The following is a 26,554-nucleotide window of genomic DNA, read 5'->3' as shown; positions in this document are numbered from 1 at the left end:
TGAAGTGGCACACCAGCAAACAAGGCGGTGGATGAAGACATCGCCCTCGTCGAATGAGCCCTCACTGAAGACTGCAATGGTCTGCCCGCTTGTTGGTGGCAGAAGGCAATGGCTGAGGAAACCCACCGGGCAATTGTCGGCTTGGAAACTGGATGTCCTCTGCGCAATCGTCCGTAAGCAATGAATAGTTGGTCGGACTTGCGGAAAAGAGCAGTTCTTGCAATGTAAAATTTAAGACATCGCTTGATGTCCAAAGAATGTAGGCGCGCTGCTCCGCCGGAGACTTTGGGTCCAGAAAGAAAGTCTTAAGGAACACAGGCTCATTCAAATGAAAATCCGTAGGTACTTTAGGTAAGAAAGAAGGGTTGGTACGCAGTGCCACTCCGTTAGGTTTGAACTGTAGATAAGGCGGCTTGACAGTGAAAGCGTGAAGGTCGCTCACGCGACGAGAGGAGGTCAAAGCCAGAAGAAGTGCAACTTTCCAGGTGATGAATTTTATATCGGCCTTATGGATAGGCTCAAATGGTGACTTCATAAGTTGAGCTAATACCACATTGAGGTGCCAAGCTGGCGGAGGGCGACGCACAGGTGGAAACTTGCGGAAGAGCCCTTTGAAAAATTGACGTATAACTCGCGACGAACAGAGGGATGAAGAGCCATCATGTCAGAAACGAGATATTGCAGCTAAGAAAACTCTCAGTGTAGAATGAGAGAGTCCTGACTGAGCGAGGCTTAAAAAGAATGGAAGGAGCTGCTCAGGAGTGGAATGGATGGGATGGATATTGGCTGAAACGCACCAATGACAGAACCGCTTCCATTTAAGTTTGTAAGTCTTAATGGTAGACGGAGCTCTGGCTTGAGCTAGAATATCTCTGCACTCCTGGGATATGTTCAAGTCCGCGAACTCAAGGTGCTCAGGTTCCATGCCCACAATTGAAGCGTTGAGGGATCTGGATGACACACGGCCCTTGTCCATAGTTAGTAGGTTCGGACGAGGACGTAGAGGAATGGGCTCGCACTGGGACATCAGAAGCAGTTCCGTAAACCATGCCTGTCGGGGCCAACGAGGTGCGATCAACAGAATGTGGCAGGGCTGCCTCCGCATCTTCCACAGTACCCGCTGTAGTAATGGGAGCGGTGGAAAAGCGTAAGGGAATAGATTGCACCAGTTGATCAAAAGGGCATTCCCGCAGGACCCTGGGTGGGGATGCTAACTTGCATAAGACGGGCATTTCCGATTCTCCGGTGTTGCAAAGAGATCCAGATCTGGGTGACCCCATTGGCGGAACACAAGATCCAGAGTCGGTTGGTGCAGTTCCCATTCGTGTGTTGAGGAAGTGGACCTGCTCAAAGAGTCCGCCAGGAGGTTTGACACAACCGGAAGGTGTTCAGCCGTCAAAGTGATGCGATGGCGGAGAGCCCAATCCCAGATTGACTGGGCCAAGCGGGACAGAATTGGAGACCTGGTTCCGCCTTGTTTGTTCACGTAGTGCATACTGGTGGTGCTGTCCGTTTGGATTAGCACTGACTCCCCGTGAACAACTGGTAGGAAGGATTTGAGCGCTAGAAAGATCGCCATCAATTCTAGCCTGTTGATATGCCACGTGCGCTGCGTCGGCGACCACTTGCCCTTGATGGAGAGGCCCTGGAGATGAGCGCCCCACCCCTCTAGGGAGGCGTCAGTCGTCAGCGTCAGGTCTGGAACATGATCGAGGAAGGACACACCCATTTCCAGATTCGCGGGCTGCGCCCACCAAAAGAGGCTCATTTTCATGCGGGCTGTGACGGCAACTAGGTCGTTGAAGGACCCGGAGACCTGACGCCACTGTAAATCCAGTTCTTCCTGAATAGGACGGGTGCGCAACCTGCAATTTGGGATCAGTGCGATACAAGACGAAGCCATTCCCAAGAATGACTTTTACGTCCGAACAGAAACTGACTGTTTTCGTCGAATGAGTGAGACCAGACGAAGTATCTTCAGACGCCGCTCGTGAGAGATAAATGCTTTTGAGAGCTGCGTGTCTAGGATCGCTCCCAGGAAGGACCTGGTCTGCAGGGGTGCAAACTGTGACTTTGACGTTAATGGTCAACCCCAGAGACTGAAACACCTGCTGGCAAAGGTGCGTGTCCCGACCCAGCTGATGGTGGCATTGAGACTTGAAAAGGCAATCGTCTAAATAAGGAAAGATCTGAACTCCTTGTAGACTCAGGTGAGCCACCACTGGGGCCAGTACCTTCGTGAACACACGAGGAGCTGAACGCAGTCCGAAGGGTAGAACTTTGAACTGAAAATGCATTGTTCCCACTTTGAAACGCAGGTACTGGCGATGTTGTTCGATTATTGGAACGTGAAAGTACGCGTCTTGAAGATCTATGGTGGTCATAAAATCCTCGCTGGATAGAAGACGCAGGACTGAGACTTTAGGAACTGGTTGAGAGCCCTCAAATCCAGAATGGGTCGCCAATCTCCGTTCTTCTTGAGTATGAGGAAAAATCGAGAGTAAAAACCCTTCCCTCTTATATGTTTCGGGACCACTTCGACTGCCCCTTTTAACACAAGAAGACGGACCTGATGGTAAAGCTCCTCGAGATGTGGAGGAGGTGGGCCACGAGGTGGGGTGCAAGGAGGAATCTCTGTGAACTCCAGGGTATGACCCCGTTTGACAATGTCCAAAACCCAGCGGTCCGAGGTGATGGAGGACCACTGGGAATAAAACAGAGATTCGTCCTCCAACACTTTGAGAGTGGCAAAAGTCATTGGCGTTTCTGATTTGCGCCACGATAGGACGACTTTCCTCTGTATGTCTTGGAGGGTTGTTGTCGAGACTGCTGATTGGGCGTGTAACGTTGGCCGCTCTGATTGTATGAACGGTATTGCTGCCCACCTCGAAAGTTGGAAGTGCCGCGTCCGCGCGCACCTCGAAAGTACTGCTTACGAAATTGTAGCGTGCCCAAGGACTTCGCCGTATCGGTGTCCTTCTTGATGGATTCAAGGCCATCATCAATATGGGATCCGAATAATGATTCTCCATCGTATGGCATATCCAGTATTCTGGCTTGGACTTCCTGCCGGAAGGAGGTGGACTTCAGCCAGCCTTGACGTCGGAGTGCAGCCGCACTTGCCAGGAGGCGGAAACCTGTGTTAGCTATATCGACTGCACAGTCGATGATTTCTTCCGCTGCTCTTTGTCCATCGCGGAGAATCTGCTGTGCGTCAGCCTTGGAAGCATCAGGGATGAGCGTCATGTAATCTGCAATGTCTGACCACATCTGCCGGTCATAACGACCCAAAATGGCTAAGGCATTGGCTGCTCGGACAGATGTGGAGGCCATGGTTGAGAACTTGCGGCCAATTGCATTCAAGCGTCGACCCTCTCTATCCGGAGGGGCTGTGATTTGGGACGCCGGATTCCATGCTCTACGTTGTGCTGCCTGAGTCACGACAGAGTCCGGCTTGGGGTGAGAAAGCAGGCAAGCTGGAGAACCTGTAGGGGCCTTGTACTTCTTCTCAAGGCGCGGAATCTGAGCAGGTAAGGAGTTTGGAGCATTCATCAGTTTAATGCCTTCTTTCCAAACAAATTCAATTATAGGGATTGTGTGTACCTGCTTAAAAGGTTTGTCCTTACAATCATAAAGAAAACAATCCTCCTCGCGTTGTGATCGTGGGAGTTTGAAACGTTGAGCCGCTTTATCCATTAAAGCTGGCGATATCTACTGGTGGAGACTCAATCGAGGTACCAGGTTGAGGAGAGGGCGTCTGCGCCCGATAATCATCCCATTCGGCCATATCCTGGTCGCCTGCCTCATCATCCGTGTTGTCATTGACTTCACCGTCCTCACGTTCTGCATCCGCCTCCTCCTCATCCGCATCCTGCGGATATATAGTGGTATGGATGCTTATATGGAGACCTCTCACGCATACCAGCTAGTAGTGGCATTTCGGTAGCGCTGAGCACGCTTTCTGTGATTTACGAAGTGTATGATAAAAACAGATCGTTTATTGAATTTTTTAGAATTGTGTAAAGTTGAATATTTTCATACTGTAATGCACTCAGCATACTTTTAACCTATTTCCACGCATTTTCGCCACTCTATCACGGCTCTAACTGCCGGTAGGGCTTGAAATCGGGGCCAGGGTTTTCCGCCGACGGCGGCCATTTTAGGGTGGGCTAGAGTGGTGAGAGCGCTCTAGTCTACCATATAAAAGGAAACAGCAGTTTCCCACGCTAGCGGGTGCGTTTGCGGGAGCGCCGTCCCTGCGCCGGAGTCTCGCCTGAGTCAGCCCGTCTGCGCCCGTCAGCGTCCCGGAGGCGCTCGGATCGCGAGCCTGGTGGTTTTTCCCTGAGCTTCTGGTATGATGTACAATAGAGATGAACTTTTGTCCTATAATGTACACACGGCCCTTTGTCAGCGTGTCATCCCCTACGATGCAGGGGTTATGACTAAGTGTCTCACGTGTGGGTGGATTCCTGATCCCATTGAAATTCCTCAGTGCAAGCTCCCCTCTTCAGGCAGCAAATGCGCATTGTTAAACACTAGGTCCCTCCCTCAACACGCTCTTGACATTCATGATCTTTTAACACATGATGATACGGATTGTCTCTTTCTTACGGAGACATGGCTTGGTGAGGGATCGGAACCTGATTTGGCTATTGCCATCCCTACCTCGTACACTATTTTTCGGTGTGACAGAAGTAAGGGAAGGGGAGGTGGAGTGGCGCTCGTTATTAAGAAGCACATTCCTTGCACTATCTTGCCCGTGGACAACTTATCAAGTTGCGAGACCCTTGCCTTTTCCTTGGCCCTTTCCCCTCACCAATCTTGCATGGGAATCTTGCTTTATAGACCTCCGGGCCCTCTCGGCTCTTTTATTGAGGATTTGTTTTCGATTGTTTCCACACTCTGCCTAAGGGCAAAACACTGCCTAATCCTAGGGGATTTTAACATCCACATGGATAAGGGAGAGGATCCTGAAGTGCTAAAATTCCTGGATATGACATCTTCGATGGGTTTTCATATGCACTTGCAAGCTCCAACACACGAGAAAGGGCACACGTTGGATCAAATTTTTTCGACCGTGCCAGTGTCCCTTTCCTCCCTTGCCCCAGTCCTCTGGTCGGACAATTTTTTAGCGAACTTTGTGATAGTACATCACCGAATGGCCGATCGCAATGCGCAGCGGCAAACAGCCCGTATGCCTAGAGCCTTTCACAAAGTTACGCCAGCTATGATTACCCGAGACTTAGAATCCTATCCATGTATTCTTACAGGCAGGTTGGAGGACGATGTAGTGTGCTTTCAGAACTGGCTCACCGCACGTCTTGAAGCTCTGGCACCTCCTCGCCAGGTCAGGTCAGAACAGACAAGAGCATCCGCTCCGTGGTTCTCTGTTACACTGGCTGGCAAGAGAAGGCACTGCAAGAAGTTGGAGAGAATCTGGCGGAGGCAGTATGATACATCTGCTAAGCGGTCCTATAGAGAAGCAGTGAAAGAATATCATGAGGAGATTATGGCAGTGAAAAAATCCTTCTTGGCTAAAAGGATTGAGGAGCAGACAATTCCTGCAAGGAGATCTTCAAGATAGTAAAAGAATTCATCTCTCCCGCCTGCTGTGCTCCGACATCTGTCTTTTCGGAACCATGGATTACGGAGCTTGCGGCATTTCTTTCTAATAAAATTCGTACCATCCAGTCGGCCTTGCAAGGAGCCAATAACATCTCAGATTGTGGCTCAGTGGCTGACGGCTCTCCTAATCCATGGTTATATTCATCTGTATCGGACACAAATATTCCTATCCTTGACTGCTTCCCTGTTTTAGAGCTTCAGGCGTCGCTTGACCTACTGTCCAATTTGAAATCTGGCTCTCCACTTGATCCTTGCCCTGCCAAGTGCCTTGCGACCTTGGCGCCTGCCCTTAACTCTATTATTAATCCCATGATTAACTTGTCTTTGAGCTCGGGAAAAGTCCCCTCATCTTGGAAACAGGCCCTTGTTCTCCCCCTTATTAAAAAGCCGAATGCAGATGCCAAATTGCATTCCAACTACAGGCCAATCTCCCTGTTGCCCGCCCTGGCCAAAATTGCGGAAAAGCATGTGCATACCACCTTAACCAGCTTTCTAGAGGTTAATTCCTTATTACATCAGTCTCAGTCAGGGTTTAGATCTAACCTGAGTACTGAAACCGCGTTACTCGAGGTGACGGAGGCTGTGAAGGAAACTCTTGACAGGGGTGGAAAGGCCTTGCTCGTCATGCTTGATCTGTCGGCGGCCTTCGACACCGTTCCCCACGACCTTCTCCTAACTAGACTCTGGGAGATTGGCCTGAGGGGAACGGTGTTTGAATGGTTTCAATCTTTTTTGGCCGACCGCAGACAAACGATCTGGGCCCCGCCATTTGCCGCCCCTATGCCGCAGTTGGAGGTTGGGGTTCCACAAGGCTCCATACTCAGTCCCTCCCTTTTTAACATCTTTATGTCACCTTTGGCGGCTCGAGCGGAGGAGCTAGGGGCCCAGATCGTGTCCTATGCGGACGATACGCAGCTCCTGTTCACTTGTGACAGGGGCTGTGATTTCGAAGGAGTGGCCATCCGGAAATGTCTGGAGTTTGTGTTTGATTGGTTCGGAAAAAGCGGCCTCAAATGCAACTCGGACAAATCCGAGATATTGTTTTTTGGTTGTCCTGCAGATTCAAGATGGAGGCACTGGTGGCCTGCGAACATGTTCGCCCTGCCAGCGACTCTGTTACAGCTAAGAACCTGGGCATGTTGGTTGATAACACTCTTTCCTTCACGGCCCAGGTAGCTGGCCTGACGGGGAAGTGTTTTGCCATATTAAGGATGTTAAGAAAGTTTCTGCCGTATCTATCTTTTGAACATAAGAAGATTACGGTGCAGGCCCTGATAGGGTCACGCTTGGACTATGCTAACATCCTTTACCTTGGCCTTCCTGAATATCTGTTGACCCGTCTGCAGGTAGTCCAAAATTCGGCAGCCAGGGCAATCTTTGGTCTTGCCAGAACAGCCAGGGCAAGCAACCTCCTTGTGACTTTGCACTGGCTGCCGATTCGGAAGCGCATTGCGTTTAAGGCCTTAACTATAGCCTTTAAGGCGCTCCACAATTTCGGCGCTGGTTATTTGCAGAAAAGGGTCAATTTCTATCTACCATCTAGACCATTGAGGTCGGCTGCCCTGGCCAATGCCATCGTGCCGTCAGTGAGACGTGTGCGGTGTGGAGGCCGCTCTTTCAGTTACCTTGCCCCCCGTCTCTGGAACACTCTGCTCTTGACGCTGCGAACGTGCTCCAATTTGTTTGCTTATAGAAAGGGACTTAAAACCTATCTCTTTGCTCTGTAAGCCGTTTGAGATGTTTGGTGCCGCATGGCTGTTGTTGTTATTTGCTGGTGTTTGTGTGAGGATCTATAGCGCCGGGACGCTCTATGAGCAGCTGAGCGCTTTACAAAACCCCCAGTAACATAACATAACATATAGACCTATGAACCTGAGAAGGCGCAGGTGGTACGATAGACGGAAGTGCAGGTGGAGGTAGTGCCACAGGAGCGGGAGATAACGCAGGTGTAGTCTGCGGTGTTGCAGGAAAACGGCGATTATAATCGTCCAGCATATTTTGGAGATTAGATATCAAGGTCAAAGGAATGGTAGCCACAGGAGCTTGAGTGAACTGTTCCTCTTGTTGAAAGTCTGGGCCATTGCCATCATCAGAATCTGTGTCTTGGCATTTAATTATCAAATCAGAGGGACTATGTGCTGCCCCAAATGTGTCCTCTCCATGCTCCGAATCAGTGTCATGCTCCGAAGTAGTTGCGAACATCGGAGAAGGTGGTTGAGGCTCTGGATCAGAGATCTGGTGGCAGGGTACCGTAGTGCGAGGGTGTGTAGATTTTGCGGTCTTCAATGGCACTAACGGCAATGATGCAAATGAAATCGGTGCCGCCGTCGACGGAGCCGTTAGCGTCAACGAGGCTGATTTTGTCAACAGTAATCTTGAAGAATCCTTCGTCGACGGAGTGGTCGTCGACGGTATCACCGCCGACAGGCGATCCACTGTAGATGAAGTCGTCGACGGGGACATCGTCGACGGGGAGATCGTCGATGATGGTACCGACTCCGTAGACGGAGTCTTCGTCGACGGGCCTGTCTTCGTCGAATAGATCTTTTTCGTCGACGAGATCTTGGTCGACGGTGGCTTCGTCGACGAGGCTTTAGTCGACGACGATGTCTTCGGGTCTTTCGTCGACGAGGACTCTCTCTTCTTCGTCGACGAGATGGGAATCGTCGACGGGACAGGTTTAGACGAAAACGAAACCCTCGTCGACGTCGAGGCTGTCGACGAAACCGTCGTCGACGATGAGAATGCTGATGTGGTAGTCAGCGTAGTCGTCGAAGATGCAGGCACAGCTGCTCTCGTCGTCGGAGCGCTCGTCGACGCTCCCGTCGACGGCGGGACTTTGAGAGGTGTGAAAACACCTCGAGAGGCAGCCAAAGACGCCCGAGAGCCAGGTCTCGTGGGCGTAGAGGTGGTAGGAGTGGCAGAAGACATCACAGGAGCCACAGACAAAGCCAGTTTAGGTTTCTTGAGGAAAGGAGAAGGAACCTCCTGAACACTACCACGCTTAGAGGCTGCTGAAGAGAAACCAGAATGTAAACTTTCTGCGTCGGACACCATAGAGTCCTTGTCCTTAAGAAGCTGCAGCCAAAGGAGAAGACGGCCTTCCCTGTCCTTCAGAGTTTTAGTAGAAAAAGTTCTACAGAACTTGCAGTTGGCAGCCTCATGATCCGGATATAAACAATAAATACACTTCTGGTGGGGGTCCTTTTCAAAAAGGCGCAGCTTCCCACAAGAAGAGCAGGGTCTAAATAAAGACTTCTTACTTGACATGTTGAAGAAATTTCTGAAAGTAGAGGTAAAGAGAAGAAAACTGAGCAGAGCTCAGGGAGACTCCCTTCACACGACGTGCGGTAGAAAATCTGAGGGCTTGAGCTTCTGAGGAGAAGGTTCTAGAGGGTGCTGGCGCCTGATTGGCTGCAGTTTGGACTAACATAATGACACTAATGTGTTGCAAATGGTTTTTCTCTTTGCCTTCCATTCCTATGTAGGAATCGTTTTTAGAGGATTTCAGTGTATTTCCTTCTTTTTCTTGTATTATAATTATATACATTTATATATATTTAGCATTTTTGCTATTTTATTTACCGTGGGACTCCCACTTCGACGACGGGGAATATTCAAGCATGTGAATCTATGAAAGACACCCCTAATACTGGAGAATATGGCGTTGCCTATGTACTACTGAGAGCCTATTCTTGAATGTATATGTGCACGTCAGCACCAAAAATAGAATACACAAGAAATACTCTTCGCGCTCCAAAAAGAACATTAAAGGAACGGGTGGCTGCAAAAATCGGCTCCCTGTCCCGCCGGAACTTCGGTGGTTTAACAGAAAGACAATTTAGGGAAATAAAGTGTTTTGCACAAAATAAAAAGGAACAGCAAATTAAATATCTAGAACCCCCTCACTTGAAACATTCGCAGCCCGAGTGGAGGAGAAAAGCACACGGCTGAGAACACGCAGTATGTCCTTGGTAATCTTCAATTTCTATGGACAACACAACCCCCACCCACTCTGGGGGCTCAAAGGCACATTTCTTTTTTAAAGCACGGGGAAAAGAAGTGAATTGCCCCGAATTACAGGATGTTAAGTGGACTCTGAGATTTGAACCTGGTTCCCCAGCTCCAAGGTTGGCAACTGTAGCCATTACGCCACCAGCTCTCCTCTTTTGGCACGTAAATATAAAGTAGTTTTCAAATGTTCACAAATTATTGCCTGAAAACATAATAATATAAATATGATGCAGAACAAGAAGTAACACTATTTACACTAACCCTTCGGTCCTTTGCGGTATGTGCGGTCAAATCAATTTAACAGTCTGTTTCAAACAACCCCCCTGTCCAGGCAGGTAACGAGAATGATTCAATACAGCACCATGTTTGTAACATGGGCGGCTTCAGGAGAAAAAGTCCTAAAATAATGCATCAAAGTAAAGCTAACAAACAGGCCAAAGTGCTTCTCTTGTGTAATATATCTCCACTTGAAAGGCACAGGAAAGGGCGTTTTTGGACTTTGTGTTGCTATATAGCATCACAGTTACAGTGCTTATTACCTTGCAATATAAAAACGATAAGATTGAAATCCATCAAAAGGCCTATAACACACATGTAATTAGTTACACGAGGGAGATGCTATTAAATGTGTGACATTGTATCATTTAATATATGAAAAGGAAAAGTAGTTCACGCTTGAAGTTTAAGCATTCAAATGTATATTTCATTAAATAGTGTCTTAGCGCATGTTGTGTCTCAAAATCTTCATACAAATTTACTTAGGATCGTAAATATTGCATTGGATGCGTTTTAAATGGGGTTTTTTATTGTTGAAGAAAACAAACCTTTCTTTTTTTTCTATTGCCATTTAGGTATGGCTGGTGACGAGGATAGTGGTAGTTGGATGTATCAGTAGCTGGGGAAGGCCATTACAGGCGAGAGGATCACGAGTCAAGTGGAATTAGGGGAGGGGGCCTCACCTCTTAATCCGCAGCGCGCACCCTCTCCTTTTCCCAGTCGCTGCCCCCGTGGGATCCCAGAAGCTGGTGTGTGAAAGCCGCCCAATGAAGAGATTGTGCTTTTAAGTGGCATGAGTACAATGGTTGCGTTTGGGGGCACAGGGGCAATAGTTGCGGTAGGAGGGACGCCTCCGGGCGGGACTCTGTAGTCAGCTGCTGCCCACACAACTTAGCTGGCAGGAAGGTGGTGTTCCCCACGCTGTCTTCCAAAACAGGCGATGCCCCTGAACTGCAGCCGAGTGGAGATTGGGAGAAAGAGGACCCAGGAGGGTTGTGAATAGAGTGACGTTTGCCTGATGTTAAAATGGCCCTGTCTTGTGAAAGCCTTGGTGATGCACCCGTTTTAACATTATTATAATACAAACAAATCCGAAAAAGATAAGTAATTGAAATACATTAATAATTTGGGCAATGCTGCTTGCCGACAATTACTTTCAATTTAACTTGTTTTACATGCAGCGAGACACAAGGGAGATTTTGACGTGTGACGTCTCTTAAAGCCTACCATCTGTAACGCGTGCGCAGTGAAACCTCGTGTTTTTCAGTGTCACTGCCTACTCGAATGTTGAAGTCTTTCAAAGATAAATTTTCAACAGGTGGCGCGCACGTCACGCCTGTGTGGGCACAATCATAGCTCCTCCCACAGCCTATTGGCGTCTATTCCGCGCTTGGTGCGCGTAATAGACACCAATAGGCCATGGGTGGAGCTATGCGATTGCTTCGGGCCAATTGCGTGCAGTCTTTTACAATAAGACGCACGCAAAGGCCAATGGGGGAGCTGAAAAGGAAACGCACATGCACGAGCGTGTGCGATTCCTAGGTCAGCTCACATTCCCCATTTTTACCAACTAAAGCTCACGCGGCTTGCGTGAGCACTGCTACGCAGTGCACCGCAGGTCGCGAGACCTAAAAACATGTCTGCAGTGTTTAGTTACGTTAATATGCATTTTTCACATAGTAAAAGGGCAAATGTTGGGTATTTGAAAAGTCAATCGAATCATAATTCAAGTTCAAGTTCAGAGATTTGTATAGCGCACTACTCACCCAGAGGGTCTCAAGGCGCTTGAGGGAGAATCATCATTGTCCTCATCACTAGGTGAAGATTCCAGTCTATAGACTGGTGCACATGTTCAGAGTTTTGTTCACTCTTCGTCCTGCATTCAATCCCTGACTAGCCTGGTTATAGTAGGGCCACCTGCCCGACTGTTCTGAGGTGACATGTCAGACTGGCGAGGTAAAGAGCGAGCTAAATGTGGTGGTGTTGTGTTAGCCTCATCTTTTTTTCCAAAATTATGCTCACTGCCCTCTCATTGACAACCAGAAAGACAATTAGGTAGTCTGCCCCCATGTGCCACAGCACATCCCTTGGGGGTGGGTAAAAAGGGTAAGAAAGGAAAGTTAGAGCCAGAATGTTCTCTTCCCACCAGTCACCTGAGGTTAGACTCCACCTATACCTACCCAAGCTGTTGTGTTCCCCGCAATTACCAGCCTAGATGAAAAATCGAAATTCTATGATTGCATGGAAGAGCCTCTGGATTCACACTGCAGGTGCAGTCATGGAGGGCAGGAGATGTCATCCAACGCAGGACATGAGGTCAGGATCGCCGGGGAGACTTCACTGCACAGGTTAGCCACTCAGACTGGGTCCGTGGCCGTCGGTTGCAGAGTGGCTAGGGACGAAGATCTGTCTGGATCCAGAATCTTTTGAGTCTGTTTCTTCTGGGCAGGTTCCTGTCCTCGGGAGATTGTTGTCTTTATTGAAGGCAACAGTCCTCCCAGGGTTTTGAAGGTTGTTGTTGCAAGAAAGGTCGCAGGGTCATCGGAGATGGAGACAGGTCTTGGGGCCAAAGCAGTTGTCTTTTGGCTTCTTCTGCAGGGTGTTTTCTCTCTTCTTAGATCCTTGCAGACTGAGGGCCAGCTCTAGGGGAGCCTCCCAAATACTAAATTTAGGAGGAGCTTTAGGGGAGTGGCGGGTAGGGCCAATGGACACCTTACCTGGGGTGATTACACCCTCTGTTATGCCACCCTCCAGTGGAAGGGGACATAAGTCAAGCCCTTATTGGAGGTTCCCCCTCCTCAAGATCGTGAGGACTGAAAGTTATGCTACACCTCGCTTACCCCACCCTAGAGGTGGGGTTGACAGAGGTGGGCACACCTATCTTTTGTTTTTCGGCTGATTTTCCTGCCCAAAGTGGGTCGAAAACCAGGGGCTGCCATCTGCTGCTAGAAGCATAGACTGGGGGTCACATTACAAAGGTGGAAAGCCTTTGAAGCTTCTTCTCTTTGAGCACTGGCCCATCCTGGGGGAGGAGGCATGATGCCTCTGCCAGGGTGTGCATTATTTCTGGGACCAGAGGCTCTCTACCCAGGGGTCCTGGTGGTGGCTGGCTGCCCACAGCTGGTCTGAGACCACACCAGGGTTGGTAGGGATTCAGGGGGCACCTCTGAGTTGCCCTCAGGGCACATGGTACAATAAATCCACACTGGCATCAGTAAGGATTTATTGTAAGGAGTAGTTTGGTACCAAATACTGGCATATTCAGTAAAGCCATCACGGTGCTGTGAAACTCTACTTGTTTTGTTCCCAGCCCATATGGTTTAACTGGCACTTACAATATTGGGACATGGGGCCGAATATTGTAGGGTCTCATCTGCTCATGCAGATATGCCCTCACCTGGAGAATAGTGCACCCTGACCCAGGGCTGAGAGGCTTGCTAGAGGGGTGATTTACCTATATACTGTCAGGCAGTGCTAGCTGCCATGGCACCCAGGCAGGGGGCCATGTCAACTGTCATTTTTGCCCTCACAGGGCAGTGGCATTGTCCCAGTGAGCAGGCCCAAAGGGACCCTCTTCAGCTTCCAGGCCCTAGGTACCCAGGGTACCATTTGATAGGGGGTTATATGAGGCAGAAGTAACCAGTTGGGAGGTTTGTTTTTAGGGAAGGAGCACTGGCAAAAGGGACCTGGATGGCAGGGACCCTGTGCACCACATTTGAATCCACAACAAAACCAGGCAGATCTGCTGTTCTTCAACTGAAGCTAGAGTCAGATTTAAAGTTAGATGCCAGTAAAGCCTTTGACTCACCAGAATGACCACATTTACTATGGAAGCCAAGCTTAGAATGTTATACGATTAGCCTCTTAAAGTGCGGTTTAAGGTTAAGAGCTTCCTATCTGAGTCTTTACTAATTGGCAGCACCATGAAACAGGGACTCCTGCACCCCCTTGCTCTAACAGCTATTAAATTGACGATGGACTACAGATTTTTATGTAGACAGGCGATATTCTGCTTTCTTAAACACCCAAGTTTACTCTAGCCACGATCATTTGAGAAATAATCAGACATGGTGCCTTTTCCATATTTAAACTAAATTGGGGAAAGTCAGATTCTCGCTAACATCAGGACCACTGGAAGGGTGCCGGATGCGTGAACTGCAAAAAAATGAAATAAAACTAATAGTCAAAACTCTTTTTTGACAATCTATGGTGTGGGTTCAAGTATTCTTTTTGTTACCCAAGGCTTAGCACCGTTAGTATCAGCCTACACTATTAAACCACTTACCTTACATTCACAAGATCCAAATTGGGAACTGCCTGTGAAAGCTATATTTTTTGTTGGGAATCGGGCCGTAGACCCAAAAACTTCAGCTATGAGGAAGAGTACAGCAAACTACCACGTAAATATGTTATGTTATGTTATTATAATTTATTCTGCGCACAGCTACTCCAGCCAAGGAGCGTCCCGGCGCATAGACAAGGAGAAACATAACACAACAGGAAAAGATAAGACATAATGGGGGCAGCTAAAACAAAAAAGTTTTTATTGCTCTCCGGAAAGTCATAAGGTCCTCTAACAAACGGATTTCAACCGGGAGAGAATTCCAGGTTAGTGCAGCTTTTACACTGAAGGAGCGGCCCCCCATGCGGCTGAGTCTGAATCTAGGGACTACAGCAAGGGCCTGGCCTTGAGAGCGGAGGGTGCGAGTGGGGACATAGAAAGAAAGACAGCTGGACAAAATTTCAGGGCCTATACCTCTCAAAATCTTAAAGGTCAAACAGAGGACCTTAAAGAGAATGCGCTTCCTCACTGGAAGCCAATGTAGGGAGCGAAGGACACTCGCCACCGGGCAAAATCTGGGCAGGCCGACAATCGCTCTAGCCGCAGCATTTTGAACCCGTTGCAGGCGAGTTAACTCAGCCTGGTTAGCCCCGACCAGAAGAGAGCTAGCGTAATCCAGGCGAGAGATGATAGTTGCCTGGATCACCAGCTGTCTGGTTGGGGCATCGAAGAATTTAAGTACTGGTCTTAAGCCTCTCAGCAGACCAAAACAACAGGCTGCTGTTTTTTTGGTATGTCCTACAAAGGTAAGGCCCGCATCCAGCCAAACCCCCAGATTTTTCACCTCCGACACCGGAGTTGGAGTAGGTCCCAGCTCTGGAGGCCACCATTGGTCACCCCACAGCTCCACTCCCCTTCCGACAACCATTACCTCCGTTTTAGTGGCATTGAGCTGGAGACAATTTCCTGTTAACCAGCTTGCCACCGCCTTCAGTCCAGCCTGAAACCTGGGGGCATCTCGTTCCGCGTCCCCGCTGAGAGTAACCGCCAGCTGTGTGTCGTCGGCATATGAGACCAGAGTAAGGCCCCACTGCCTAGCGACATCAGCCAGCGGTCTCACATAAAGGTTAAACAGCGTGGGACTCAGCGAGGACCCCTGCGGAACCCCCATGGCCAGAGGCTGGAAGTTGGACCTGAAGGGAGGGATGGAAACACAGAAGGAACGATTGTCGAGGAAGGAGCGGAACCATTGCAACACCTGGCCACCAATACCGATCTCCTCGAGCCGATGCAGGAGGATGCTGTGGGATACCGTGTCAAAGGCGGCGCTGAGATCTAACAATATCAGCGCCGCCGTTTGACCAGCATCCAACCTCGCACGAAGATGTTCCGCCATCACAAGAAGAGCAGTCTCCGTGCTGTGTCCAGCACGGAAGCCATTCTGTGTGGGGTCGAGGGCGTTGGTCCGGGCTAGATGTTCTGACAGGGCCAGATTGACATGGGCCTCTGTAAGCTTTGCCGGCCAGGGTAGCAACGAGATGGGACGGTAGCTTTCAGACTTAGACGGGTCCAAAGAAGGTTTTTTGATAATTGGGGACACCACCGCCTGCTTCCACTTAGTTGGAACTACACCAGACTCCAGGGAGAGGTTGACAAGGGAACGCACAACAGAGCGCCCCATAAAGGTCTGATCTCGGAAGAGAGCAGGTCTTACTGGATCAGATGAAGATCCAGATTTAACTTGCAACGCAAGTTTGTCAAATCCATCCGAGGTGAGAGGAGGGAATGAGAGCAGGGTGATTTGATGCGGTGTCCCGTCGGAACTTCCCAGACCGATCCCAATGCTAGGGAATGTCCGATAAATTGCTTGGACTTTTCCCAAGAAATAAGAAGCAAGGGATTCGCAGTGGGAGATGGAGCTCACGGTCATAGAGGTAGTCCGCTTCGCCATGAGATCTTTCACGGCCTTGAAGATGGCCTTCGACGGGTTACTGCGGTTTCGAAATTCTGCGGCATAAAATGCCGCTCGAGCTCGACAAATAGCCCGATGGTAGAGCTTGACGGACGTGGTGTATGCAGCTTTTAAATCAGCCCCATACGTCTTCCGCCATGCCCTCTCCGCCCGTCTACAGGCTCCCTTCAGGGCACGCAAGGCACCATCGTACCAGGGACTCGACTCTCTAGTATAGATTTTAGTCGATACAATAGGTATCAGAGTGTCCAGAGCCCTAGTAAGCCAAGAGCAGAAGAGGTCATATCCCTCTTCTACGCCATTCAATGGACCCAGCGGCTCCTCTGATAGAAGACGATGGAAGTCTTCTAGCCTGAGTTTGTTCCAAGACCTTCTGGGTACCCGTCTCGCTGAAGAGGTAGAGGGAGTAACCGATATAGGACAAAGAATGGACACCAGGAAATGGTCAGTCCACTCTACCGGAGAAATAGATGTAATTTTAGTCTCCGGCAGATTGGTGAAGAAGGGATCAAGAATATGTCCCCCAATATGGGTAGACTGGGAAACCAGCTGGGAGAGTTGAAAGGCCTCCAAGTCTGAGGAAATGCTGCGTACCGTCAGATTGGAAGGGGTGTCGAAATGAAGGTTCAGGTCACCCATGATGGAAAAGTTGGCACAGTCAGTGACCAAAGTGCCAACAGTGTCGGGGAAAGCATTTCTGAACACCACATCGCTACCCGGCGGACGATACACAACCATCCCGGAGAGTGTAAACTCAGGGCTCACATAGACCTTAAAGGAAGCACTTTCACACCCGGCAATATTAAGGGCACTCCACACACAGGAGAAACTGGACCTGACTATAAGAGCTATACCCCCACCTCTAGAAGATCTATTCAAGGTGAACATAGAATAGCCAGGGGGGCATGCAAGATTAAAAATAGCAGCGTCCGCTTCCTGGAGCCAGGTTTCAGTGATGGCAAGAATATCGGGGGCTTCATCCTCAATAAGATCGTAGATGTTCTGGTGATGTTTCAATGCCGATCTAACATTCAGGTTTAGGATCCGCAAAGAGGAAAGAGAACCCCTAATGCGATGAACATCCGAACAGTATTTCCGGAGGATGGACCCCGGAAGGTCAAGTACCCAACCGTTGCATGGGCAGCGGTACGGACCGCAGAGCGGATGAACAGGCGGAAGATTACATCTATGGCTCACCTGACCGATGGAATATAAGCTCTCTCTGGAGTATGTCAGCATTGCGACGCAGAAAGATGAAGTACTAGTCGCAACCCAGCAACCGCAGCGACCCGCACGGCCTTAGCGCGGACGGGCGCAGACGGGCAGGACTCTGGCACGACTCCGGCCACGCGGAGGCGCGCCCGCTACGCGATCCCGCTACGCTAGGGGAGGAGCTTTAAATAGGCGTTCCTCGCTGGCTACTGCGCACTGAAGCGCAGGCAGCTGATAGTAACTGCAGCAACACTCACCCCACTCAAAGATGGCGCCCAAAACCGGCAGCCCACCCCAAGAACCGGACCCGCTCAAGCGGCGGTGAGGAACCGATTATGGTGTAAGTAAGGGGATAAAAACAGGGAATAATAAAGTAAGATAAAGCAAATAACAAACAGGCTTCGTTTTTAAAAATCGCTATAGGGCGCATAAATGCGCGCGCAGCGCTCCAGCAGCGGTACGCTCCTTGTCCAGTAGCAGTAAGTACAACAAAAAAAAAATAAATCGACATCACTTTGTATAGCAATAAATCAGGTCTTCTGTCTTAGGGGAGCTTGGGGGGTTTAAAAAGGTCTTGGAGTAAATCATCCACAAAGATGAAAACATACTTCAAGAATTAATCATCTCTTCCCACATGGAATTTCACAGTAGATGTAGTACAAATCTTCTCTCACATTGCATCTGCCTTCTGACCCTTTTCATAAAGAAGTATTCCAGAGTGCAGATACTGTTTACAGCAGACATGATCATCAATTCAGTCTGAGGATCCATGACAAGAAGGAAGGGTAACGTTCTCCGGTAGGCTAGACTTCAGAGAACTGACAGTTTTGCTCTGAAGGGTTAAGGAATATTTCCACTGTTGACTCTGTTAAGCCTAGTAGGGCATGCAGAAATGCAGTAATATCACTCACTGATGAACGCCTGGATGGAGAGAACGTTAGAGAAGCAGGGGGGCTGTGAGGGAATATCACCTGTAAGTGGGAGATTGTCTCATGGAAATGTTAGTGGTACCGGCGCGGGGTAGACACTTTTTAGTAGGTAGGTGGAGGGAAATAGACCGCAAGTTCTAACACGATAATGAACATTGACGACGTGCTTCTGCATTCCTATAGTGCCTCATCAACAGACAACACTCAGACGGTTCTAAGTGGCGGTTTTAAAGCAAAATGTTAGTAGATCAAAACTCTACTTTGAATAGTAAGAACGTGGTAGGGAATGTGCAATCCTAAATGGTAGTACCAAAGTGGAGATTACAGCTCCTCCAGGGTCAGGGGAAGAGAGCTACATTTCCTACAAGGCTTCCCCACTTTTCTCGCTCATTATGCAACAGCAGCAACTGCTATGCAAACAAAGTAGACGGCAGGAAATACAAAGTTTGGTTCTTTACTGCAGTGTGCACACCCTTACTATGGCACACAGAGTGGCCTTTTATTTCCTACTATCTTGAAGATAGACTTGCTTTTCATGTTCTCATTGCATGTACAAATGTAAAAGTGCACGAGAATTGATGTCGCTCAAGCAGCTATATTGCAGACTGGTATGTGTGCCCTCCAGTGGAACCTCTAAAATGGGTCAGTGAGGATAAATGAGCAACAATCCGCCTATACATGGAAAGTTGTGTTATTAGCGGTGCACTACATGGGCACAATGGCATAATCAAAAAGCGAACAATGGTAAAGAGCAAGTTACTTACCTTCGGTACCGATGTATCTGTAAAAAACATGTTAGTTATAGATTACTTACCTTTAGAATTACTCTGCGTCAGTGTCGGAGTTGTGGTAGCCGGGATGACGTCGCAGTGCCTATTTAGACCCCGCCCATGAGCGCCACCGTCAGTTCTGACACGACTTTCCACCCCAGAAATGCACAGCCATGAAATACACAGACCACTGGTGAGCCACACTAGGGCCCTGTAAAGGAGTCCCTGCCCTAGAAGTCAGTTCGCAGAGCAGGGAGGGTGGGTGGGTGGGACGGTAAGGAATCTATAACTAACCTATGTCTCTTATAGATACATCTTTACCGAAGGTAAGTAACTTGTTCATCGGAAAGAGGCAGTTATAGATTCCTTACCTTTAGAATAGAAATCCTAGAAATACCAACCCCGGAGGAGGAACTCAGAACGAAGTACACTCCAGAATGTCCTGGAGGACAGAACGGGCAAAGTAGCCATCCCTCCGGACTTGACTATCCAGGCAGTAATGTCTGGTGAACGTGTGCATAGAAGCCCGCGTGGCAGCCCGGCAGATGTCAACAAGTGAGACTCCATGTGAAATCAGTAGTTGCTGCCGTAGCTCTAGTGGAATGAGCTTGCAGCCTGACTTGAGGTTTCTTTTTAGCTAAAGTGTAACAAATCTTTATACAAAGGACAACCCATCGAGTGACAGTACACTTTTGCACAGCCTGACCTTTCTTGGCACCCACATAGCCATGAAGAGCTGATCGTCCACCAGGAATTTCTTTATGCGGTCAAGGTATAAGGACAGCGCTCTTTTCGGATCCCCAGATGGTGGTGTCTCCTCCTATTTGGAAGGGTGCGGAGGTGGGAAAAGTGATAATATGTCCTATGTGAAAAGGTGTGACAACTTTAGGCAGGAATCAGGGTCTCGGTCGAAGCATTACTTTGTTCAGATGCACAAAGAAGAAAGGGGGTTTAGAAGAAAGACCCTGAACTCATTCACTCTGCGAGCAGCGGTGATGGCAACAAGAAAGGCAGTCTTTACAGTAAGAAGCCTAAGAGGACAGTTGTGAAGAGGCTCAAAGGGACCGCACATCAGGTAAGTCAAAACAAGGCTCAAGTCCCACTGAGGCATTATGCAAGGAGATGGAGGAAAGGGGTGAATGATTCTTTTAAAGAACCTACTTACAATAAGGGACTGGAACAAAGAGGGCTGATCTGATAGCCGAAGAAAAGCAGAAATGGCTGCCAGATAGCATTTGAGTGTGCCCAGAGCTGAATCCTGCTGGGCCAAAGAGAGAAGGAACAAATAATCTCAAAAAGAGGGGCAAAGAGGGGGTCCAGGGGTCCACAGCCTTTGCTATGCACCATGCCACAAACTTGTTCCATAGACAGGCGTATACCGTCTTGGTGGAGGGACGCCTGGCTGCCAAGATGACATTAAAAACTTCGGGTGGAGTGTCAAAAGCTGTCAACTGTCGCCGCCTAATCTCCATGCAAGGAAGTGGAGGGTGGATAGGTTCGGGAGGAGAACCGTCCCCTGCTGCTGTGACAGAAGATCCTCCCAAAGGGGCAGTGTGATAAGAGGATCGATAGCCATGCTCAGGAGCTCGGGGTACCAGATTCTTCGTGCCCGGTCCAGTGCCACCAGAATGACTTGGGTCCGGTCACAATTGATCTTCTTCAGCACTCAGGCAGAAGTGGTACAGGCGGAAAGGCGTACAGGAGGCCACAGTAATACCCTGATGTTCCAGCCATGTCCAAGGCGAAAACGGGTCCACGACCCCACCCCCACCCTGTTTGTTGCAGTACCATTCGGCGGTGTTGTTGTGCATGAACACCTGCACCTCCGTCCCTTCAGGGAGGGAAGGAAGGTCTTCAGTGCCAGGCGAATCTCCCGGACCTCCAACAGGTTGATATGGAGCATGGACTCCACCGGAGAGCAGACTTCTCGGATCTCCACCTCTCCCAGGTGACCGCCCCATACCAGAAGCGATGCATTGGTCACCACCGTGAGGTCTGTTTGGGGAAGGGAGAGGGATCATTTTTTTAACCACCACTGCCCTTGTTGTGCAGGTGCCTCTGAGATCTGGACGTAGTTGGAAAGATTCCCCTGTTGCTGCGTCCACTAGAACTTCAAGTCCCACTGCAGAGTCTGCATATGCCATCTGCCATGATCCACCAGCAGGATGCAGGAAGCCATGAGACCCAGCAGCCTCAGGGTCATTCTCACCGAAATCCGGGATAGAGGCTGAAAGATCGGTATCATAGCCCAAATATCCTAGACTTTGCTGTTCAGGTGGACAGGCCCGAAACCACAGTGTCCAGAACAGCCCCATGAAAAGGAGCAACTGAGAGGGAGTGAAGTGTGACTTCAGCATGTTGATAGTGAACCCCAGTGAATACAGGAGTTCCGCTGTAGTCTGGAGGTGGGAAACGACAGCCTGGGGCGAGCACGCCTTCAACAGCCAGTCCTCGAGATAGGGGGAAGACTGAAACCCCTGATCTGCACAGATGAGCTGCAACCATCACTTTTGTGAACACCCGAGGGGCACTGGTAAGGCCAAAGGGGAGCACAGTGAACTGAAAATACTCGTGGCCTACTGTGAACCGTAGGTAGCATCTGTGGGCTGGCAAGACGGGGATTTGAAAATGGGTTTCCTGCAAGTCACCATCCATCCACCTGCAAGTAACCATCCATCCACCATCCGTGGAGAAGTGTGGCTCAATGGTTAGAGCGGCAGACCCTGATGCAGAGGTCTAGCCCGGGACCAGGGTTCAATTCCCCGCCTTGGCGGGTCTTGGGCTAAAAAATTCCACAGACCTGATAATTCTCTCCTCGGTGCCTATTCCAATCATGGAGTCCCACTCTGCAACTCTGGGCAATAGCTTGCTTAATCTCCACAACGGCCCCCACAACGCTAAGGATGCCTGGCCTCCACCTTGGGGGTGCCCAGGAGTGGACACCTCACAGGGAAAGCCAGGATGGGTTCCACAGCGGTATTCGTACAAGCGCCTTGAGACCCTTGCGGGTGAGTAGTGCGCCATACAAGTATCAATTTTATATCAATTTACAATTTAGTGTCTAGGGTCAAGAAGACAGATCCTGAGCCGACATGAGCATTTTGAACTTCTTCCAGAGGAAGCGGTGAAGGCCCTGAGGTCTAGGATAGGACGCAGGCCTTTATCCTTCTTGGGCACCAGAAAGTAGCGGGAATATCAACCACGCCCTACTTCTGGCGCAGGAACCCTTTTGATAGCTCCCTTGGCCAAGAGAGCTGAAACTTTCTGGCGGAGAAGCACCAAATGATCCTCAGACATGCGGTCAAGAGGCGGTGGTATGGAGGGAGGCGTAGTCTCAGAGGGGAAGGAGTAGCTCCTTCGGATTATCTGCAAAACCCACCTGTCTGACGTGATGGATTCCCAGTGGGGGAGGTGATGGCGAATCCTGCCACCCACTGGCCGCTGATGGGCCTGATAGGTCAGACTAGGAGGGTTTGGCGGCTTCTGCGGGGGTGGACTGGCCCGCCCGCTGGCTCCCAGACCAGAGTCGCTGGATTCCACATCTGCTGGCACGCAGAAGCTAGGTGGCGTGCGTGGACCTGTGGCTAGAGTGGGCTGGGCGTGGTGGGGGTGTCCCTTCCGTATACACGAATGGGGCGAAAGGGAGGCTGTGGTGGACGGGAGGATGCCGCGAGGCCTAAGGATCTGGTCCTAGCTCGGGAATTATTAAAGAGCTCCAACGCAGAGTCTGCCTCGTCACCAAAAAAGGTGACAGTAATCTAAGGGCATGTCCAGCAAAGCTGCTTGAACACCCTCCAAAAAGCCAGAAGTATTTAACCAGGCGTAGTGCTCAAGAGCTACAGATGTGGCATTTGTTCTGCCCAGTGAGTCGGTGGCATCCAGTCCACAGCGAATCGTAAATTTTGCAGGGACTCTCCCATCTGCCACGGCTTGGGAGAGAACAGCCACTGCCTCCTTCAGGCACTGAGGCAGCACTTGCGCAACCATATCCCAGATTGTATGGGAGTATCGGCCCAAGAGGCTCGCGGTACTCAAGGACCGCAGTGCCAAGCTGGAGGAAGAGAACAAGCGCTTCCTAAGATAATCCAGTTTCTTGGATACTCCGTCTGGAGGAGCAGAAGGAAATGCTCCCTTGGAAAAAGAAGCTTGGACCACCATGCTCTCAGGCGAGGAAAATGGGATCGCCCGGAGCTGGGCTGTGGCAGCAGGCAATCGTCTGTTCCACAGAAGCCCCTGTGCTGGGCTTAGACCAAGTGCCCAGAAGGACGTCCGTGAGGGCTTCATTGAAGGGCAATAGGGGTTCCGAGGAAGTTGTCGCAGGTTGAAGCACCTCTGTCAGGAAATTAGTCCTGACTGCCACAGTAGGGAGCCCCAGGCCCAAGGCCCCGGCTGCCAAAGGCACCACCACAGCATAGGACGCTCCCTCCTCCGCAGCCATGGCAGGGGGAGATAGCATCCCAAGGTCTGGGGAAGTGTCCAGACCACAGGCGTTACCCAATACCTCTCTCCAGTCTGGTTGTTCCAGCCAGTCTAGCAGAGGGGGCCAAGGAAGGTTAAGTAAGGTAGACTGGCGTCGATCCAGATCCAGGCCTGGATCCACAGGGGCCTTCCAGCGCCGGAGCTGCCGGCATCGATGACTCAAAGCCCCAGACCGACTCTCCAAGGATGCGGTGGAAGGCTTTGTAGAACGTACGAAGCTGGGAAGGGTACGCCCCGGCTCCTGGAAACGGCGGGAGGCACGGAGTCATCCCTAAATCAGGCACTCGAGATGGAGCCTTAGAATGACGACGCTACAGTTCCTGCGTCACGTCGGCCGACTGACGGGGAGGAGGCGAAGAGAGACGGTGCCTCTTCGCCTTCTTCTTGGGTTTCGACTTACCAGAGGAGTGAAAAGGCATGGACAAGGTGCAGTGGCTCCGCTAACGTTCTAGAGACCTTCCCCTCAAGCGAGACTGAACGAAGCGGAGCCGACTGCCAGGCCTCCAAGAGCTTTCAGGACCGCTCCAGCAAATACTGCGGATTCATGGCCCAGCAGTCAGAGCACGACTTCAGGTCATGGTCGCTCTCCAGATACCAGAGGCACACGAGGTGAGGGTCCGTCATAGACATCAGCTTGTGACAGATCTCACAGGGCTTGAAGCTGGTCCAAGAATGGGACATCCCTTGCACACCAGGAGTCTAGGACTTCAATAAAGACTTCGACAAAAGTTTATAGTCAAAAAGTGACTCAGGGGAAAGATCTCCCCGGATCTGCGCTAGGCTGGCGTGGAAAAAGAAAGAACGGACGTCGGCGAGTAGGGGCGGCATCTAAGTAGGCACTGCAATGTCATCTCGGCGACCACGGCGACAAACCGACCAGCACCAAACGACACGCAGGGGTAATTCTAAGGAAAAAATTTGCCAGATACAGTGACGTCTGGGGGTAATTGTAAAGGTAGGGAATATGTAACTGTCTCTTTCAGATAAGCCCCATATGAATACTTCGCTCTACTGAATTTGGCAATAACCATATTTAAAGAAAGTGAAACCAGCCATCCATAAAGATTTCTACTGAAGCAAAATGGATACATTTGTTTTCAACTGGTAATAGTGTTGTTTGGATGAAATAGCAGCAAATACCACATTTTTTATCTAAACATCGACCATGAGGAAACATTAAAGCCAGAAGAAGGAAGTGTTACCTTGGAGGGCTGCCATGGAAGATTCTCATCAAATTCGATAATATTGGGTGCTGGCAGGTTCTGGCAACAGCAAACGAGACACACAGATGAACACACACAATAGCAGTCATCCAATTCTAGCTTATAAATCAGATAAGCCATGCATTCTCCCACTGTGCATTGTATGCACATTACCTCACAGCTACTTTCACATATGCATAATACCACAGATCACACTTTTGCCTCCGCAGAATAAGGGTCATGTTTTGATCGACAAAAAAGGTGCCCTCGCGGTAGTATCACACTCTATAAACTTCTTTTGGTGCATTTGTCTGATACCAACAAAAATACCTCATTATCTGACACAGCTCTCATCGCAATGAGGTGCAACAATGCCAGCATACAGAAAAAGTAAAGATATCAACCAAGTACAAACTAACAATTAATGCGTCCTGGTAAGCTAAAAAGGAGCAGGAACACCTGGTTTAAAAAAAGTCATGTTTCAGATATCCCGTTACACAGCACTTTCCAATATTTCCCAGACCTGAGAATGTTCAGGCAGACGTTTCCTTCTAGGTCTATATTTGGGTGGTACACCATCGTTTCACACTTCACCTTTGGAGGGTCGTGGGGATAGCCCTGTCCTACCTGCAAGCAAAAAATGTACATGTGAATTTAGACAGTTTAGAGGAGAACGTTTTTTTTTGTTTTAACTCAGGGGCTCTGCATGGCGGAAACATTAGGGTATGCAACTCACACAGAGGACCAAGAAAAAATTATCTGTAGGTTATGAGTCCACTCAGCAAAAAAAAAAAAAAAGGAGCCAGTAGTGCACAATACCTTGATAACATGGGCAGATGAACCGGTCTGCAGTTAATGTTGGATTTGCAATTTGTACATAAAACCTTGCCACAGACAAGTTCATCCATATTTCAAGGTCTCTGAAACACGTAACGACGAGGATTCAGCTTTGTGCCTCCTTGTCTGTATTTTATCAGTAATAGTAATAAAGACAATGGGAATGGCTTGTTTATTCCCCACTGCTGATGTGACTGAGGGCAAGCAAATGAAAACAATATGATATGATTTGTGAAAGTCAATTCTAGATCTAGGGTCTGTTTAATGCAACACAATTATTAGAGTAGAGCTATAAATTGGACAGCGTTAAGTGGAACACTGTACAACATAGGCCTGAGTTGCGCAATCTACCATGACACTATAGCAAAGTTAATCTTGACAAAAATGTTTGTATGAAACAATTAATGGTGAGGAGAAAAAAATGTGGAGAGAAAAATGACTCAACTGTTCGTCACTGGGTTGTAAGGAACTGCATGTTATGCATGAGGAAAAGTTCCAATTTGTGGGACATTAGAACAGACAGTGAATATATCCAGTTTCCATGTATAAGGTGCTATCACTGCTTAAGTGTTATCCTTCCATGCAGCCCAAGTTAATCTAGTGATAAGTAGTATATAACGATAAAAAGCATCAATTTGTCGATAACAAGGAAACCGATGTGAATCTCACCTTAAAACTAAAAACAAACTTCCCTCCTTTGTAGAAGCCCTGCAAGATATAAATACAAGCTAGATGAGTGGGTATGCAAAAATGAAGTGCTTGTTCAAATCACTGTTACAGTAAAAAGGAGTTAAACACAATGTCTGATTAAAGAGAATCATAAAGAACATCCACAGGTTTTCCAGGTAAAGCTTCTCACTCCGACACATGAAAACAATAACAAGGTGCTGTTTTTACAAAGCAGCCCAGGGTATTTCCTTTTGCAAGGGAGGACCAAAAAAACACAAAGTGTGAAG

General features: G+C 49.2%; 1 protein-coding gene across 2 annotated transcripts in view; it reads right to left on the bottom strand.

Moving 5' to 3' along the window:
- UBE2M (ubiquitin conjugating enzyme E2 M) overlaps positions 1 to 26,554 on the bottom strand; it is a 173,610-nt gene that overhangs the window by 61,121 nt on the left and 85,935 nt on the right. Inside the window, exons 3-5 of one of the 2 annotated variants that reach the window (XM_078654816.1) lie at positions 26,268 to 26,306; positions 25,285 to 25,388; positions 24,762 to 24,821 (exon numbers count right to left, since the gene is read on the bottom strand). In XM_078654816.1, the coding sequence (XP_078510942.1) occupies positions 24,762 to 24,821; positions 25,285 to 25,388; positions 26,268 to 26,306 (203 nt within the window). The remainder of the gene's footprint in view (positions 1 to 24,761; positions 24,822 to 25,284; positions 25,389 to 26,267; positions 26,307 to 26,554) is intronic. The other variant, XM_078654817.1, reaches the window with a different exon arrangement.

The sequence above is a fragment of the Lissotriton helveticus genome, chromosome 7 (genome assembly GCF_964261635.1).
Source record: "Lissotriton helveticus chromosome 7, aLisHel1.1, whole genome shotgun sequence".
Lineage (NCBI taxonomy): Eukaryota > Metazoa > Chordata > Amphibia > Caudata > Salamandridae > Lissotriton > Lissotriton helveticus.
The sequence above is the reverse complement of the archived record's forward strand: the minus strand, read 5'-3'. Positions and strand labels throughout refer to the sequence as shown.